General features: G+C 34.5%; 1 protein-coding gene across 8 annotated transcripts in view; it reads left to right on the top strand.

Annotated features, from left to right (window-relative positions):
• Positions 1 to 15,553, top strand: part of LOC105475406 (piccolo presynaptic cytomatrix protein) — a 406,277-nt gene that overhangs the window by 20,495 nt on the left and 370,229 nt on the right. For all 8 annotated transcript variants that reach the window (XM_071094749.1, XM_024790856.2, XM_071094748.1 and 5 more), the window contains exon 3: positions 6,516 to 7,916. In XM_071094749.1, coding sequence (XP_070950850.1) covers positions 6,516 to 7,916 — 1,401 coding nt within the window. The remainder of the gene's footprint in view (positions 1 to 6,515; positions 7,917 to 15,553) is intronic.

Raw genomic sequence — 15,553 nt, 5'->3', positions numbered from 1 at the left:
TCATTATGCTTTCTGGAATTGTGTATGTGTGTGGCAGGGGGAAAGGGCTTCCATTCTGTTTTGAATCTTAGTAAATTAATAATAATTCTGAGCAGGAATATGCTTTAGTTCTGAAACCCCCAAATCTATCAATTCACTTCATTGCTTAGATGTATCAAGTTGATTATTTTGAGTCATTATTGAAGATACACTCTTAAAAATCAGAATATAATTTTTTGGTAATCAATAACTTTGATACTTTATTTTCAAAGTGGCACCATTAATTGATACTCTTTATGTGAAGTTCACAATTAAACCTTCAAGTAGTACTTCTTGAAAAATATAAATAGGGTGCTTATGATTATGTATCAAAGGCTTTAGCCAATGAACTTGTATTACTATATTTGACATCTCTCATACATAACAAAACCTTAACAAAATATAACTGCAGGAATTGAATTAAGCAGACAGGTGTGTTGGAATTATATGCAGATCCACATTAGAATACACAGTGGCCTCAGAATAAGCAGAAATCCTGTCTGATCATCTTCTTACCCCCATTTATATAGCATATTAAATGAGAAGACTAAAGGAACAAATACTTTTATGCCTTTCTTTTGTTTCTTTCCATAGAGATAATTGAGTTTAAATAGCTCATTAAACAGTTGTATCTTCACACCTTGAATTTCATTTGTGCACCTTCTGTAAGTAAGGCTATAGGTAGGGAAAGCAAAGATGACTATTTTTCCTTATTTGTCATACAAAATCTAGAATTTAGGAAAAGTTCAGGCTTGACAAATCTATCTAAGACAGTTGGATTCTTTCCTTTTAATGTTTGCACATTGAAGTAAGAGTCATTTCAGGACACATTGATATGGTTGTAGGCTCTCCTGGTAGAGTTTATTCCATTTCTTCCACTATTTGTCAAATGGATGTGGATGGTAGTATAATGTTGGAGAGGCAGTGCCACTTTTGACAGGGCACTTGGGAAGTTGTTTAGGAAATCTTTGTGGAAGCCATCTTCTGTGAATCAGGCATAGCTGCAGAGATTGTCTGTCTGACTTCTCCATCTTCTGTGAATCAGGCATGGGGAGGAAGTGATAAGGACTAAAATCATCTAAGGTTTTCATTTATGGCTCTAGAAGATGAAAACCCAATCACGCAGAACGAAGGGACCAAGTGTATTATAGGTACTCTGTGTAACTGGCAGAAAGTATCTGTGGCAGGTATGTCTCTACTCAGTATTGGAGATAAAGGTTTAATTTTGGAAGTGAAACAAAACAGTGATTATCTCCAGGCAGGAAAAATATTTATGGCTAGCAGATGTTGTAATTATGAGAGACTCTTCAATCTGAATCAAAATGAGAATAGGTTTTCAGTGGCCTAAGGTACAAAGTAGGGTTCTATGGAGAATGGCATGCATCTTGAGAATGCTGTACAGGTTGGCTGAACAGTGGGAGATTCACAGTAAACACAGAGCGCAGTTAAACATTTTAAATTAATTTGTTTAATTCAAACCAGTTCAAAAAATGTTTATGAACATAACTGATGCTTAAAGTGTCATTTATACACTGGAGATTAATAGAAAGACTACTATGAGTAAGTCTTTACAGTTTGTTGTTTTGAGTCTTTGGGGAGATACAGCCTTGGAAATTACAGAATTACATAAATACTACCATAAACACCAACAGAATTATATACGTTAAATTTCTTGTAAAAAATTTTTACTTTTCATTGAGGCATTGAGGTTAGAAGGGGTGTGATCGTATTAAACAGGCTTAATGTGAAGTGTTTGAGGAATAATAATGGCCAAATGAGAGACAGTGGCTTTGGAAATGTGAGAGAACCTTTCACAAGCAATCCAGACCCACTTCGGAATAAATGGGAATGTGGTAAAAATATTGTGAGATTTTGAACTTGGATAACTGAGAAAGCAGTGGGAGTGTTACTATCCATTGTTCACCCTAAGTGCGCTGTGAAAGACCTGACTGACATCAAAGATGGTTTGTGATGTTAATGCTGGGGCTGGTTATGGACTTTTTCATTTGGTCAATATATAGGAAAGATTCTTTGCTTTTTTTTCTTTTTGTCAGTTGAATCAGGGGCTTGCAAATGCGCTGTTTTCAGTATAAGATTGTTAAGTGCTGAAATACAAATCGTTTCTACCTTCAATAGATTTGGCCAGTATAATTAAATAAAAAGAAGGTGCTTTCTAAAAAATCCTAAGAGGATAAAAGCTTTTTATGTTGTGCTAGCCATAGATAATGATTTCAACCTGTATTATAGCAATGAGGGGCAAAAACTGATGGATCAAATATCTTTTCTGTGTTGTTTATCAAAGTTAAAATAAATGTGGTCATTTAAAGGACAAAAGATGAGGGGGTGGAGTCTGTTCAAGCCAAGGGTATATTAGGAGAGAAGCAGAATTCTCTCCCTGTGAAGGGACAGTGACTCCTATTTTCCACCTTTTTTTACTAACTCTCCTAACTCTGCTTAGGTAGAGATATATCCATGTACATTTATAAACCACAGAGAATCATTTGATTTTGGAATAAAGATAATATAAAATGTGTCCCAGTGTTGATATACATCATACATTAAATATGTCTGGTAGTGTTCTAATTTTATAGTTGTCCAAAGATAATATTAGGGCCTACTGGCTATGTATGAAGCTTCAATGTTCAGATTGCAAAGAAACTTAGAATTTTACCAATCAAACCAAATACATTCCAAGAAATTTTTCAGAGGAAAAAAAGAGAAACTAGCAGCAAAGAATCACCACAATATCATCAGATTTTTTTTTATATGTAGAATATTTATTCAGTTCTTTTTTCGAGTATATCTTCTCTTCATTCATTGTACTTTAATTTTTGTGCAGGTTTAAATTTATTTCTTGTATGTGTTTAGTGATGCTTAAAATTTTTATTTAATCAAGTCTATCAGAAAATTCTGTTAGAAAATATGATGAGGCTTTAATTCTGCCATCTGTATAGTCCACTGACTATTATCTAAAGATAATTGTTTTCTCTTTTTAAAGCAATTTGAATTGGGATTTTATGTCATAATTTTTAATCTCTTTTTTTTTTATTATACTTTACGTTCTGGGATACATGTGCAGAACGTGCAGGTGTGTTACATAGGCATACACGTGCCATGGTGGTTTGCTGAACCCACCAACCCATCATCTACATTAGGTATTTCTCCTAATGCTGTCACCCCCTGTCTCCCCACCCCCCAGCAAGCCCTGGTGTGTGATGTTCTCCTCCCTGTGTCCATGTGTTCTCATTGTTCAAATCCCACTTATGATATCTACCATAACCTTGAAATTGTCGTATGCATTCACTTGTTTGGTTGTTATATCGCCTTCATCAGGACAGGGATATTTGCTGCTTTTTTTGTTTGTGTGTTTTCTTTTTGAGACAGTCTCGCTCTGTCACCCAGGATGGAGTGCACCTCGGCTCAATGCAACCTCCACCTCCCAGGTTTAAGCAACTCTCCTGTTTCACCCTCCTGAATGGCTGGGACTGCAGGCATGCACCACCATGCCAGGCTAATTTTTGTATTTTTAGTAGAGACAATGTTTCACCATGTTGGTCAGGCTGGTCTCAAACTCCTGACTTCAAGGGATCTGCCCACCTTGGCCTTCCAAAGTGCTGGGATTATAGGCCTGAGCCACAGCACCCGGCCTGATTTTTGCACCTTTTATTCAGTGGTATTTGCCTTGTAGAAGGTGCTCAATACATATTTGAATAAAAGAATAAGTATTGTTTATTTTGAAACTACTTTGGTTATGACACTTGTTAAAAAGCATAAAAGCAATTAATGTTAATGAAAATTACTAATCCTGGAAATTTACAAATTAAACTAGTTAATATGGATACAGATCTTGCATGTAATAGGTATTTTATAGAAAAATGTCAGTGACTATACATGTAAGAATTATGCCTTTAATTATATTTTTCTTATTTTGTCTGGCTGCATGATTATGAGGTGATCATGTGAGGCTATGGAAGAAAATTAATGAGAAAAACACACAGTAGAACAGCAGAGTTGACATTGATAATGGGGGATATGGGTGAGTGGGTAGATGCATATTTATAGACATATTTCCTTCCATGAAAGAAAATGGAGTGAAATTGTTCTTACATTTTTGCCTGCCTTTTGTCATGGTACTTGTAGAAGTAGCAATTGTTTGATTGTTTTGGGACTTAAAATATTTATATGTATAAAGAGCTATTTATTTTGTGAAATGCTTCAAACATATAGAAAGGTTAAGACAATATAGTGAGTACAGAGGTGTATAATACCCATATTGAAAACAAATATAATGAATATCCATGGCTGGCACGGTGGCTTACACCTGTAATCCCAGCACTTTGGGAGGCCGAATCGGGCAGATCACGAGGTCAGGAGATAGAGACCATCCTGGCTAACACGGTGAAAACCTGTTTCTACTAAAAAATACCAAAAATCAGCCAGGCGTGGTGGCGGGCGCCTGTAGTCCCAGCGATCCGGGAGGCTGAGGCAGGAGAATGGCGTGAACCCGGGAGGCGGAGCTTGCAGGGAGCCGAGATTAAGCCACTGCACTCCAGCGTGGGTGACAGAGCGAGACTGTGTCCCTAAATAAATAAATACATAAATAAATAAATTGAATGAACGAATGAATATCCATATACCTACCACCCATATTTAACAATATCATAATTTTACTTTTTGATTCAGATTTTAAAACAGAAGTATAGCATTTCAGTTCAAATTGAAAATCTCATTTAACCTTCTCCAAACATAAGTTTACTTTCCATGAGAATGCAAAATAAGCCTTGTGATACTGGTATATGAGTTTAAATAATTTCAAAGAAGTTTTAAAATGTCTAGGAATGATTAATTCAATTTTTTTTTCAAAAAGAAATTGTTTGAAAATAGAAAATGTACTGTTTGCCAGCTGAACACTTTGCAGTTTTGTACTGTGGGAAATTTGTCTGGTGCCTGTGCTCTTTATATTTATATATATTTTTCATTGTGCAGCATTCTGTACAAAGAATTTCAGTGCCAAATTATTTACATTGGTTACATTGGGTGGAGAAAGTTGGATCATGGTATAATTATATATTCTAAATTATTTTGGTAATATTTAAAATAGTTATAAGGAAACATTATTTTAGAATAATAAAAAAGGTAAATGTTAAACATAGGTACTTTTAAATTATCTTCTAAAATATAGTATTAAACACAACACCTTTTCACAATAGATGCAATACAAAAAAAGCATTTGCATATTGTGTATATGTATATGTATATGTCATATATATACAAATCTCTGCCATTCACATGCATACACGTACATGTATATATCACCAGTCAAATATGTACATTCCTTACTCATATTGCTTTTTCAAGTATCTTCATAAAATTTCTAAGGAAACCATGTTTCCTCTATTAAATCAGCTATTTGTGATCATTTGAGGGAGTGCTATTATTTTTTATTTACTTTGTTAATAGAGAATATCCTATTTCTAACTCAGCATGGTTAACAATTTGTATTTTAAAATATTTGAATTTCACGTTGGAGGGGGGAGTAATGCTTTGCCAATTTTAAAAATTAGCAATATGTTCATAATTTAGCAATCCTACTCTGGGCTGTATATCTTAAAATTGATTATGAGCCATCAATAGAGGAAATAACTCTCATAACTGATTTATGGTATCTAACATGTTTTATTCCCAGAAATAGTAAACCATGTATAATCTAAGAAAAAACAAGTTTTGTGAAAGCTTAAGAAAAAAAACATAAAACTTGCTTTTTCTTAAAATTGTACATGGTTTTCTATTTCTGGGAATAATAAAAATTTAAGTAAATCAAAGGCAAAGAATAACAGAATTACCATTAGAAGAAACACAAAACTATATTTTGATTTTTACTTTATTCCTTAAAATATAGGGTACTTTAGCCCCTGAGGAGATATATATACACACACACACATGCACATACACATATAGATATATATACATATAGATATATATGCATATATTAAATATAAATTTTATATATGTATATGAATATATATATAAATTTTATATATATATAATTTTTTTTTGAGACAGAGTCTCACTCTGTCTCCCAGGCTGGAGTGCAACGGCATGATCTCGGCTCACTGCAAGCTCAGCCTTGTAGGTTCAAGCAATTTTTTTGCCTCGGCCTCCTGAGTACCTGGGATTACAGGCGTACACCACCATGCCCAGCTAATTTTTGTATTTTTAGTAGAGGCGGGGTTTCACCATGTTGGTCAGCCTTGTCTCAAACTCCTGACCTCATGATCCGCTCACCTCAGCCTCCCAATGTGCTGGGATTACAGATGTGAGCCACTACACCTGGCCCACTAATTATGAATAACAATTTATTAAAATAATTTTCTCTGCATTTTCTGCTTTGAATGATGAGAGGCATCGTTTCAAATGGCAGTACGCATGTTTTGAAAACATTTTTGTGTTTTTACAGTATTATTGTCTTGGTGACCATTGTTTTATTTTATTTGTAGGTAAAAGAGTGGCTCTGTTTGAACTGTCAAATGAAAAGAGCTCTAGGTGGGGATCTGGCTCCAGTTCCATCATCACCCCAGCCCAAACCGAAGGCTGCACCTGTTACCGCTACATCAGCAGTGAGCAAATCATCCCCACAGCCACAGCAGACTTCCCCAAAGAAGGATGCTGCACCAAAACAGGATCTCTCCAAGGTACCTGAGCCTAAAAAGCCACCACTAGTGAAACAACCAACCCTCCATGGCTCTCCTTCAGCCAAGGCCAAGCAGCCTCCTGAGGCAGATTCTTCATCCAAGCCAGCCCCTCCCAAAGAACCTTCTGTCCCATCTGAGCAGGACAAGGCCCCTGTTGCTGATGATAAACCAAAGCAGCCCAAGATGGTAAAGCCAACCACAGACTTTGTATCTTCATCATCAGCAACAACACCTGATATTCCAAGCTCCAAAGTACAGTCACAAGCTGAAGAGAAAACAACCCCTCCTCTAAAAACAGACTCTGCCAAACCCTCACAGAGTTTTCCACCAACAGGGGAAAAAGTCACCCCATTTGATTCTAAAGCCATACCTCGACCTGCATCAGATTCAAAAATTATTTCACATCCCGGTCCTAGTTCAGAGAGCAAAGGTCAAAAACAAGTTGACCCCGTACAAAAGAAGGAAGAGCCCAAGAAAGCACAAACCAAAATGAGTCCTAAACAAGATGCCAAGCCAATGCCAAAAGGGTCACCAACACCCCCTGGCCCACGACCTACTGCTGGCCAAACTATCCCCACACCTCAACAGCCCCCAAAGCCTCAGGAGCAGTCAAGACGTTTCAGTCTGAATCTGGGAAGTATTACTGATGCCCCCAAATCACAGCCTACAACTCCTCAAGAGACCGTGACTGGGAAACTCTTTGGGTTTGGAGCATCAATCTTCAGCCAGGCATCAAATTTAATTTCCACTGCAGGTCAACCTGGACCTCATTCACAAAGTGGACCAGGGGCCCCAACGAAACAAGCCCCTGCCCCTTCACAGCCACCTGCTTCACAAGGGCCACCCAAATCCACAGGTCAAGCACCACCAGCACCTGCAAAAATTATACCTGTGAAAAAGGAAACAAAAGCCCCAGCAGCTGAAAAATTAGAGCCCAAAGCTGAACAAGCTCCAACAGTAAAAAGAACAGAAACAGAAAAAAAGCCACCACTTATGAAGGATAGCAAATCTTTAACAGCTGAGCCTCAAAAGGCTGTCCTTCCCACAAAACTGGAGAGAGCTCCCAAACCACAACCAACCTGTCCTGTCTGCAAAACTGAACTCAATATAGGTTCTAAGGATGCTCCTAACTTCAATACTTGCACTGAATGCAAGAATCAAGTGTGTAATCTCTGTGGATTTAACCCTACACCACATTTGACTGAGGTAAGTAATATGTATATATATATATATTACATATGGAGGTAAGTCTATGGGTTTATTTTGAAATGTTTGGGTGGCCAAATATCTGAGCAAAAAATACATTTTTAGTGAAGAAAATAAATTGATAATCTTAGAAGTTTCAACTACTTATTACCAGCTTACCTTCTTACTAAGAGTTCATGTTATTTGTACTTTCCTGGGTTAATGTACCGCAAGTAAGAAGATGAAATAAGCTAAGTTAAATGAACATCTTAATTATTAAATTAATATAACAGTGATCCAATCATTCATGAAATAAAGAAAAAAAAATAGCTTTTGAGGACTATTTGGTTTTCACATGTAAACTCCAAATAAAAGGTTTTAATGTTTTATTCCCATCTCTAATCCTTCTGGTCTCTGTAATACATTAATAAAAAATGTTTGGTTGAATATGAATAAACACCATAGAATCTATTATGTTAAGAACAGTTAAAAACTGTTAAGAACTTTGTGTAAGTTAAAAATTTTGCCCAGTAGAAAATAGTGGTTCAAATATATTGTATCTAGGCTTTTTATAATTCTGTTTGAAATATTATTTGGCATCCATAAGAGATGGCACTTTCCTAGGAGCTGTGGAAAGAATGAAAGGTATATGGATTTCTATAACTAACATGAATGGTTTTTTTAATGGGCTGATAAGAATACTTTTTCTGCAATGTAAATGACTAAAAGGCAGATGACAAATTTCTAATATAGTTATAAAAGAATGAATCTATTAACATTAATAGCATGTTAGGGCTATTAGAATATTTAAATCATGGGAGACTAGGGGGTTAAACAATTACTACTGTCTTAAATAAGCAACAACAATGTTTTAATAAACAGTCTGGGAATTAATCTAAGTAATTATTCCAAGCTTTTATACAAACCAAAAATACTTAATAATTTCACTCCACTGTCCTTGGTTTTCTTATTCATTATGATGAAAAAATTGAATAGATTTTAGCATTTATATAAAATAAGCTTTAGAGTTTATTTGTTTTTGGTGGTGTTCTTGAGTTAAATATTTTTTTAAAAAATAAACCGTAGAAAAATTTCATTTTACTTTAAAAAGACGTGTGTTCACTTTGATCTAATTAACACTGTATGAAAATGTTGTTGCTACAAGTTTAAGCAGATTCTTTTTCCTCTTTAGCTGTGATGAATAATTTTAACTGACAGTCATCTTAAAGGGACATACATTTTGGTTTCTCTCAGCACTTCATGAATGGTAACAACTATCATTATTAGTTACAGTGTTTTGGATTCAATGTAAAAGCAAAACCAAAAACAAACCTTAAAAGAAAACACTTTTAGAAGAGAAGATTTTGGTTGTCAATTCATGAGAGAAAATTTTTGCCAATACAATTGTATTTATTTTGTATATTAAACAAAATTGTACCTTTTTGATGAGGATCCCTATGGTATAAGCACAATGAAGTTATAAAGCAAACTGCATTTCCGAAAACAAAACTACACTTTTTGCATTTCAAGTATATTTTTACACACTTAAAAATGGGTGCGTAGTGTAAGTTGAGCACTATAACTTAAAATTTTACATATATGTATATGGATATGCATAGATACATATGTATGTGTACATTTGAATTATAGTAATTATTAGAATTCTCTCAATATTTGGAAGTCTAATAAGAGTTGCTTTGGTAGAAAGACAATAAACCTTTCAGGGAAATCTTTGATTTTCTGTGTGTTGGCAAATAATATTTTGAAAGTGGTAATCTGGAAAGGAGATTGATTGAATGAAGCAGAGAATTACCAAGGACATGTGTGGAATTTCAGTACTTTGAATAGTTTGAAAATCTAAATTTTCTCAAGTATTTAGATGGGTTAGATGAGGTCGTACTTGAAATGTGGTAGTGATCATATTAGATAATCAGTCCTTGTTCAAATTATTTTGCTCTGTGGCAATTTCTTTGAATTTGGAAGATTAGGTTTCAGAGGGAAGAAAATCTAACAAAAGCAACTAGTATTCCTGGCTCACCTTGACTATCCTAATGTACATGAAGTTTTCAGTTAGTATAAGGTCTTAGTGACCTCTGATTTCTAAGTAAAGTTCACCTGGCATCAGGGGAATGAATAAAGGTTAGCTGAGTTATTACATGTTCAGGTAGTCTCAAATCATTGCTCCACAGGACTTTGGAAAAATGGCAAAAGGAGTTAGTTGAAAAGAATGGCATGTGTTTGCCTATGTGTGTATATGCATATATATACACACACCTTTGTACACATATACATATATAAACATATATACATATACCCTTATGTATAGATGTATATGTATCCAGCAAACTGTAAATACTGTTAACAGGTGTAATTCATGCTACAATGTCAGTGTTCCTACTAATAAATCTTTCTTCATTTCTCTCAGTTAGGAGTTAGGAAAGCATCTCCTCCTAGATCTTTGTTGTGTGTCTACGTTTTCTTTATTCTGCTTGTAATATGTCTCTTGTGACCTAATATTTTCTGCTTGCCTGGTTAGTACTGTCCTTCCATGCCAGTCTCAGAGAGGACATTCTGAAAATACTCAGATTTTATGCCTGAAGTTCAAATAAATGGTATTCCCTCAAGAAAAGATACAATAATTTCATTTATTTTCTAATAAAGTATGTCCAACTCTCTAATACAAGCCTCTGCTTCTCCCATACTGGTCTCTGTGAGACAGGACATTTTTCCTGCTGATGCCACCCTGACCCCTTCTCCCTCTGGCTATTCTGTTTCTCTGGTTGTGAGAAGGGCTTGTCATATTTTGTCATTGGTTGGGAAGCTGTAGATGGTTTCCCTCTTTCTCCCTCATTAATCAAACACACCTGTCACTAAGGTTGTTTCCTGTCTCATACACAACACCTCCCACTGAACCTGAGGAGTGCCAACGGCTGCCTGCAGGCCCTGGGGTGCAGCCAGACCTCAACCTAAGCCTTACTGTTTAACTGCTTGATGCCCAGTTTGTATAAATTGTACTATAATCCCTTAACCTGTGATGGCAAGAGACAATTATTTTAGGCTTTAATTTCTGCCAAGTCAGGAAATACCTTGTCTTGGAAGGAATTTTAAAAATGGCAGTTAAGCTTTCTTAAAAAAGCTAGTCTTACAGAATTCGGAAGCATGCTGAGAAAAACAGCTTAAGTTGGCAATCAGTTTACCTAGTGAATTTTTTGTCATTCTGGTAATCAAATTCAAAATGAGTCAGAATTACTCATAATGGATATTTATTGTTGTTAGCATCCTTTTCTAAGCTAACGTTTTACTATGAAAATAATATTTAAAAGTAATTATGTTTCCTCATATTTCAAGAAGTCCTGGAGTCATAATTTTGCTTCCTTAGCAAGATGATTGTGCATGGCCTGAATAGTGTAGGAATTGCTATAAGATATTTGTCACTATGCAACAAATGAGTCTTTTAAGATAAGACCCAGTGATGTAACTGAGATTTTTTGAGATCTTTACTCTGTCTGGGTGGCTTCCACATTTTCCATTAAATACTAAAAAATAGCCCACTGGGGATATCCTACATTTCTTATTTTGCAAACACATACCTTCCTTTTACTTTAATGGCCATTGCTTAATACATTAAAAAGCATATATTTAGTACTCAAAAGCATTTTCATACACATACACACAAAATAAATTAAAGGCTGAAAGAATTATCAATAAGGAGAAAATAATTCTACCATTAATTAATTTCAAAAGAATTATGTAATGGAGACTGATCAGAATGGAGGCTCACACCTGTAATGCCAGCACTTTGGGAGGCCGAAGCGGGCAAATCACTTGAGGTTGGGAGTTTGAGACCAGCCTGGCCAACATGGTAAAACCTTGTCTTTACTAGAAATGTGAGAAAGTCGGCATGGTGGTTCGTGTCTGTAGTCCCAGCTACTCAGGAAGCTGAGGCAGGAGAATCACTTAAACCTGGGAGATGGAGGTTTCAGTGAACTGAGTTTGCCCCACTGCACTCCAGCCTGGACAATAGAGAGAGACTTCATCTCAAATAATAATAATAACAACAACAAAAACATAATGGAGATCTACATTAATTAAAAATTTCTGGCACCCATGGCAATGAAAGACACCTGATAGCACTTTTAAAATTAATATAAAAAAGTTTATAAGTTGGCCAGTGAAAAAAAAATTAGGAAATTAATGTAAGTCATTGATTTTTATTTAGTTAAAATATTCAATGATGAATTCAAAATAAAGCTGTATTTTTGTTTAAATAAATTTAAACTAAAAGTAATTTTTTTCTTAGTTCCCATTTTTCTATGCATTTTTATATAGTTAATGTTCTACTCTGTATGGTAGTTCTGTATCTCAGTAAACATATAACATTTCTCCATATAATTAACTCCTTAAGCATCATTTTAAATAATTATTATCTAATTCTATGGATGTATGTTTTTGTTATGCACATTTGTCTCATATTCAGGATTTAGGTTGTTGTCATTTTTCATGAACTTTTGGACAAAAATATTAGTATTTTTAACTATTTCCCAAGGAAAACTTGTACTAGGGTTACTAAATCAAGGGATAAGGACCTTGGAATAACAAATTCTCTTTGGAGATGTGATAGCAGTCAACATTGCCACCACTAGTATATGTGATTTCTTTCTCACTGTAGTCTCTCCAAACTTGAATAATATCTAAAACAATATTTAATTGGGAAGTCTAAAAGTGCTGTAATATTCTTCCTTTGCCTTAAATTTTTGATTACTAGATGTTTTTATTTTAAATATTAGATGTAAATAGATGAACCTAATTATGATCCAGAAAAAATAACTGTGCAATGTTTGAAAGGTAAATTGATATCAATCATACGGCTTAAAAAACTTCTAACAGGGCAGCTATTTTGACTTGGCCTATGTGAGGCCATTGTGCTAAGCACTTTTCTCACCACAACCCTGTGGGACAGGTTTTACTTGTATTTTAGAGATTAGGAGAAGGAGTATCTGAGAGGTATAGCTATCAAGCCACAAAGGTATAGTTCAGAGGCTAAGCCAGTGGTCTCTTTACTATACTGTTTAGGAAACCTAAGGCACTAGGTAATAATGCCACTTGTTCAGTGCTCTCTTAAAGTTGCATCAGTTGGTATCTGCTAGGATTTGAATACTAACAAATTTGTAAATATATGCATAAAATCCAGGTAACATTTGGGGTCCTTGGAATAATGATGGCTGTGTTACATGGTTGAATTTAGAAGAATGGAACAGATTCAGAGGTTCAGAGAAGCATAGAGGCTGGCATCGTTGTGCAAGTGTTCTTTCCAGCTAAGTCTACCAACTGGCCACCATTCCTAGGTGAAATCATATGGCTCAATGATCAAATGATTTCTCTGCCTTTCTAGTATGAGTGTATAAAACATAGTTATTCCAGTTGCAAGAAATACTGTTGTATTCTTTCCAATGCATGCAAAGAGTTTACTCCATGAAGATGATAAATGTCTCAGTGTTTCATTGGTGGTGGTGGTGAAGTCTTTGCTTCTATGGCAATGGGATGGAATCCCATTTCCATAGAAATGGAATTATTGAGCCATAAGTTATGCACATTCTAACTTTGTTTTCCACAGTGGTTGCATCAACTAATATTCTAATAAAGTTTTCATGTATGCCACTGTTTTTCCGGAGATGATCTGAAATAATAGTCACTGGTCACGTGCTGATGAACGCTATGGCTAACTCAAATTAAGATGTGCTTCAAGTGTAAAATACAAATTGGATTTCAAAACCTTAGTATGAAAAAAGATAAATATCTCAAAAATAATTTTTGTTGATTATATATAGAAATGATATTTTACAATGTTAGGTTAGTATTGTTCTTACGACTTTTTCATTTTTTCTGGTTACAAGCTCCCACTTTATCTTTTGCACAAGCCATTTCTTTGTATGTCCCCAGTCTTGGCTTTATCCCTGTCTCGGTGGTTTGATTGTTGTCTTTTTTGGATAGTAATTGATATTTCTAAAATGTATAAAAGATGTAAGGCTTCCTTTGGCTCCTTCTGAATTCATTCAAGTCCAATTAATATTGTGTAAGCCTTCTGTTCCTTAAATATTGTTGTTACTATTGCCTTTCTATCTTTTAACTTTGACATTGCATATGCATGCAGTGTAGCATATTTGTGTGGTTATTTTTATATAGTCTACAGAGAAGATAGATCTCAAGGCTCTCTTTGTCAAGAGAGACACTGCTGCTGCCTGGTGTGGCCTAAGGATCAAAGTACTTAGGTCCTGCTATTCATTAGTAAGCAATATACACATTACCTACTAGCGTACTGTGGCTATACCAAACTTTAGGTCAGAACATCCTATATTTTCTACTGATCTCTCTGGTTCCAAATGATTCTTCTGTTCTTTTCAGAACTCTTGGGTCTGTTTATACTATTTCTGTGGCTTTAGGGGAAATGTTCAGGTATTGAATTAATTGCTACCAGAAGACTCAGAAATGCAGAATATTAGAAATTGAATATATCACCATGTCCAGTATTTTCTTCCTTTCATTTTTTGATGGTCATTCAATTTACTTTTAAAATTCTATTTCAATAATTTTAATTCCAAATGTACTATTCTTTCTTATTACACTCCACAGAGTAGCGAAATATCTGAAGGAAAATGAATGGGTTCCTCTTCCCTCTGCACCCCTGAAAGTGATATCTATTTAAACGTACCTTCTAATGCTTTTTGCTTGTTTTTATAATGGTTATATACACATAATGACATGTGGAAGGATTTGACATTTTTGAAACTTTATTGGAATAGTTACATTTTTGAAAATTATTTATTTTGAAACAAATATGTGAATTTATACATATTTTCATTGATTTTTTTCATTAAGCATTATACATTAGGCATTCTCAAGTGAACACTCACTGACTTACCTCACTATATTTATAAGGTATCATTGTATGTGTAAGGTAAATAGATCTACAAAATCTCACCGTACTCACAGACATTCTCCTCTTGAAAACTAAGAAATTGGGAGTGTTTCTAGCTCTTGTTACTTTATAAACAAAGCTGTAGTAAAATGTCTGTACGAATCTTTTACATTGTATTTTTAAGTATTATATAAATTCCTTGAAATGGATATATAAGGTTAAGGCAAATGGGCTTTAAAATTTTATGGAAACTTCCGTATTACTTTGTTAAATATTGATAGTAATTATAGTCCTGCCAATAATGCATAAGTGTCTCTTTTTTCCTACATTAACTAGTATATAATATTTATCAATTTCATGAGCCAGAAATTATATTGCATTGTTGCACAAATTTGACTTTCCCTGCCTATTTTGAGGGTAAATGTCATATAAGTTTTTATCAACATCACGAGTTTATTAACCAGTTATATTTCTCCTCTTAAAAATTTCCTTTTTATAACTATTGGTGATTTTGGGGGAGGGAGTGTCTGCATATTGGGTTTTAGATAATTTAATTCTTTATCAGTTTATCTATCTGGAGATGATTTTCCCTTATCTGTCACTCATTTTTAAATTTCTTTATGAGATTCATTCTTATATGAATTTTTTTATTTTTATGCAATCAAATATTTTAATTTTTCTTTATGCTTACTTATTGTAAAATTTTTAATTTTATGGGTACATAGTACATGTATGTATTTAT

Source organism: Macaca nemestrina, chromosome 4 (assembly GCF_043159975.1).
Source record: "Macaca nemestrina isolate mMacNem1 chromosome 4, mMacNem.hap1, whole genome shotgun sequence".
Lineage (NCBI taxonomy): Eukaryota > Metazoa > Chordata > Mammalia > Primates > Cercopithecidae > Macaca > Macaca nemestrina.
The sequence above is the reverse complement of the archived record's forward strand: the minus strand, read 5'-3'. Positions and strand labels throughout refer to the sequence as shown.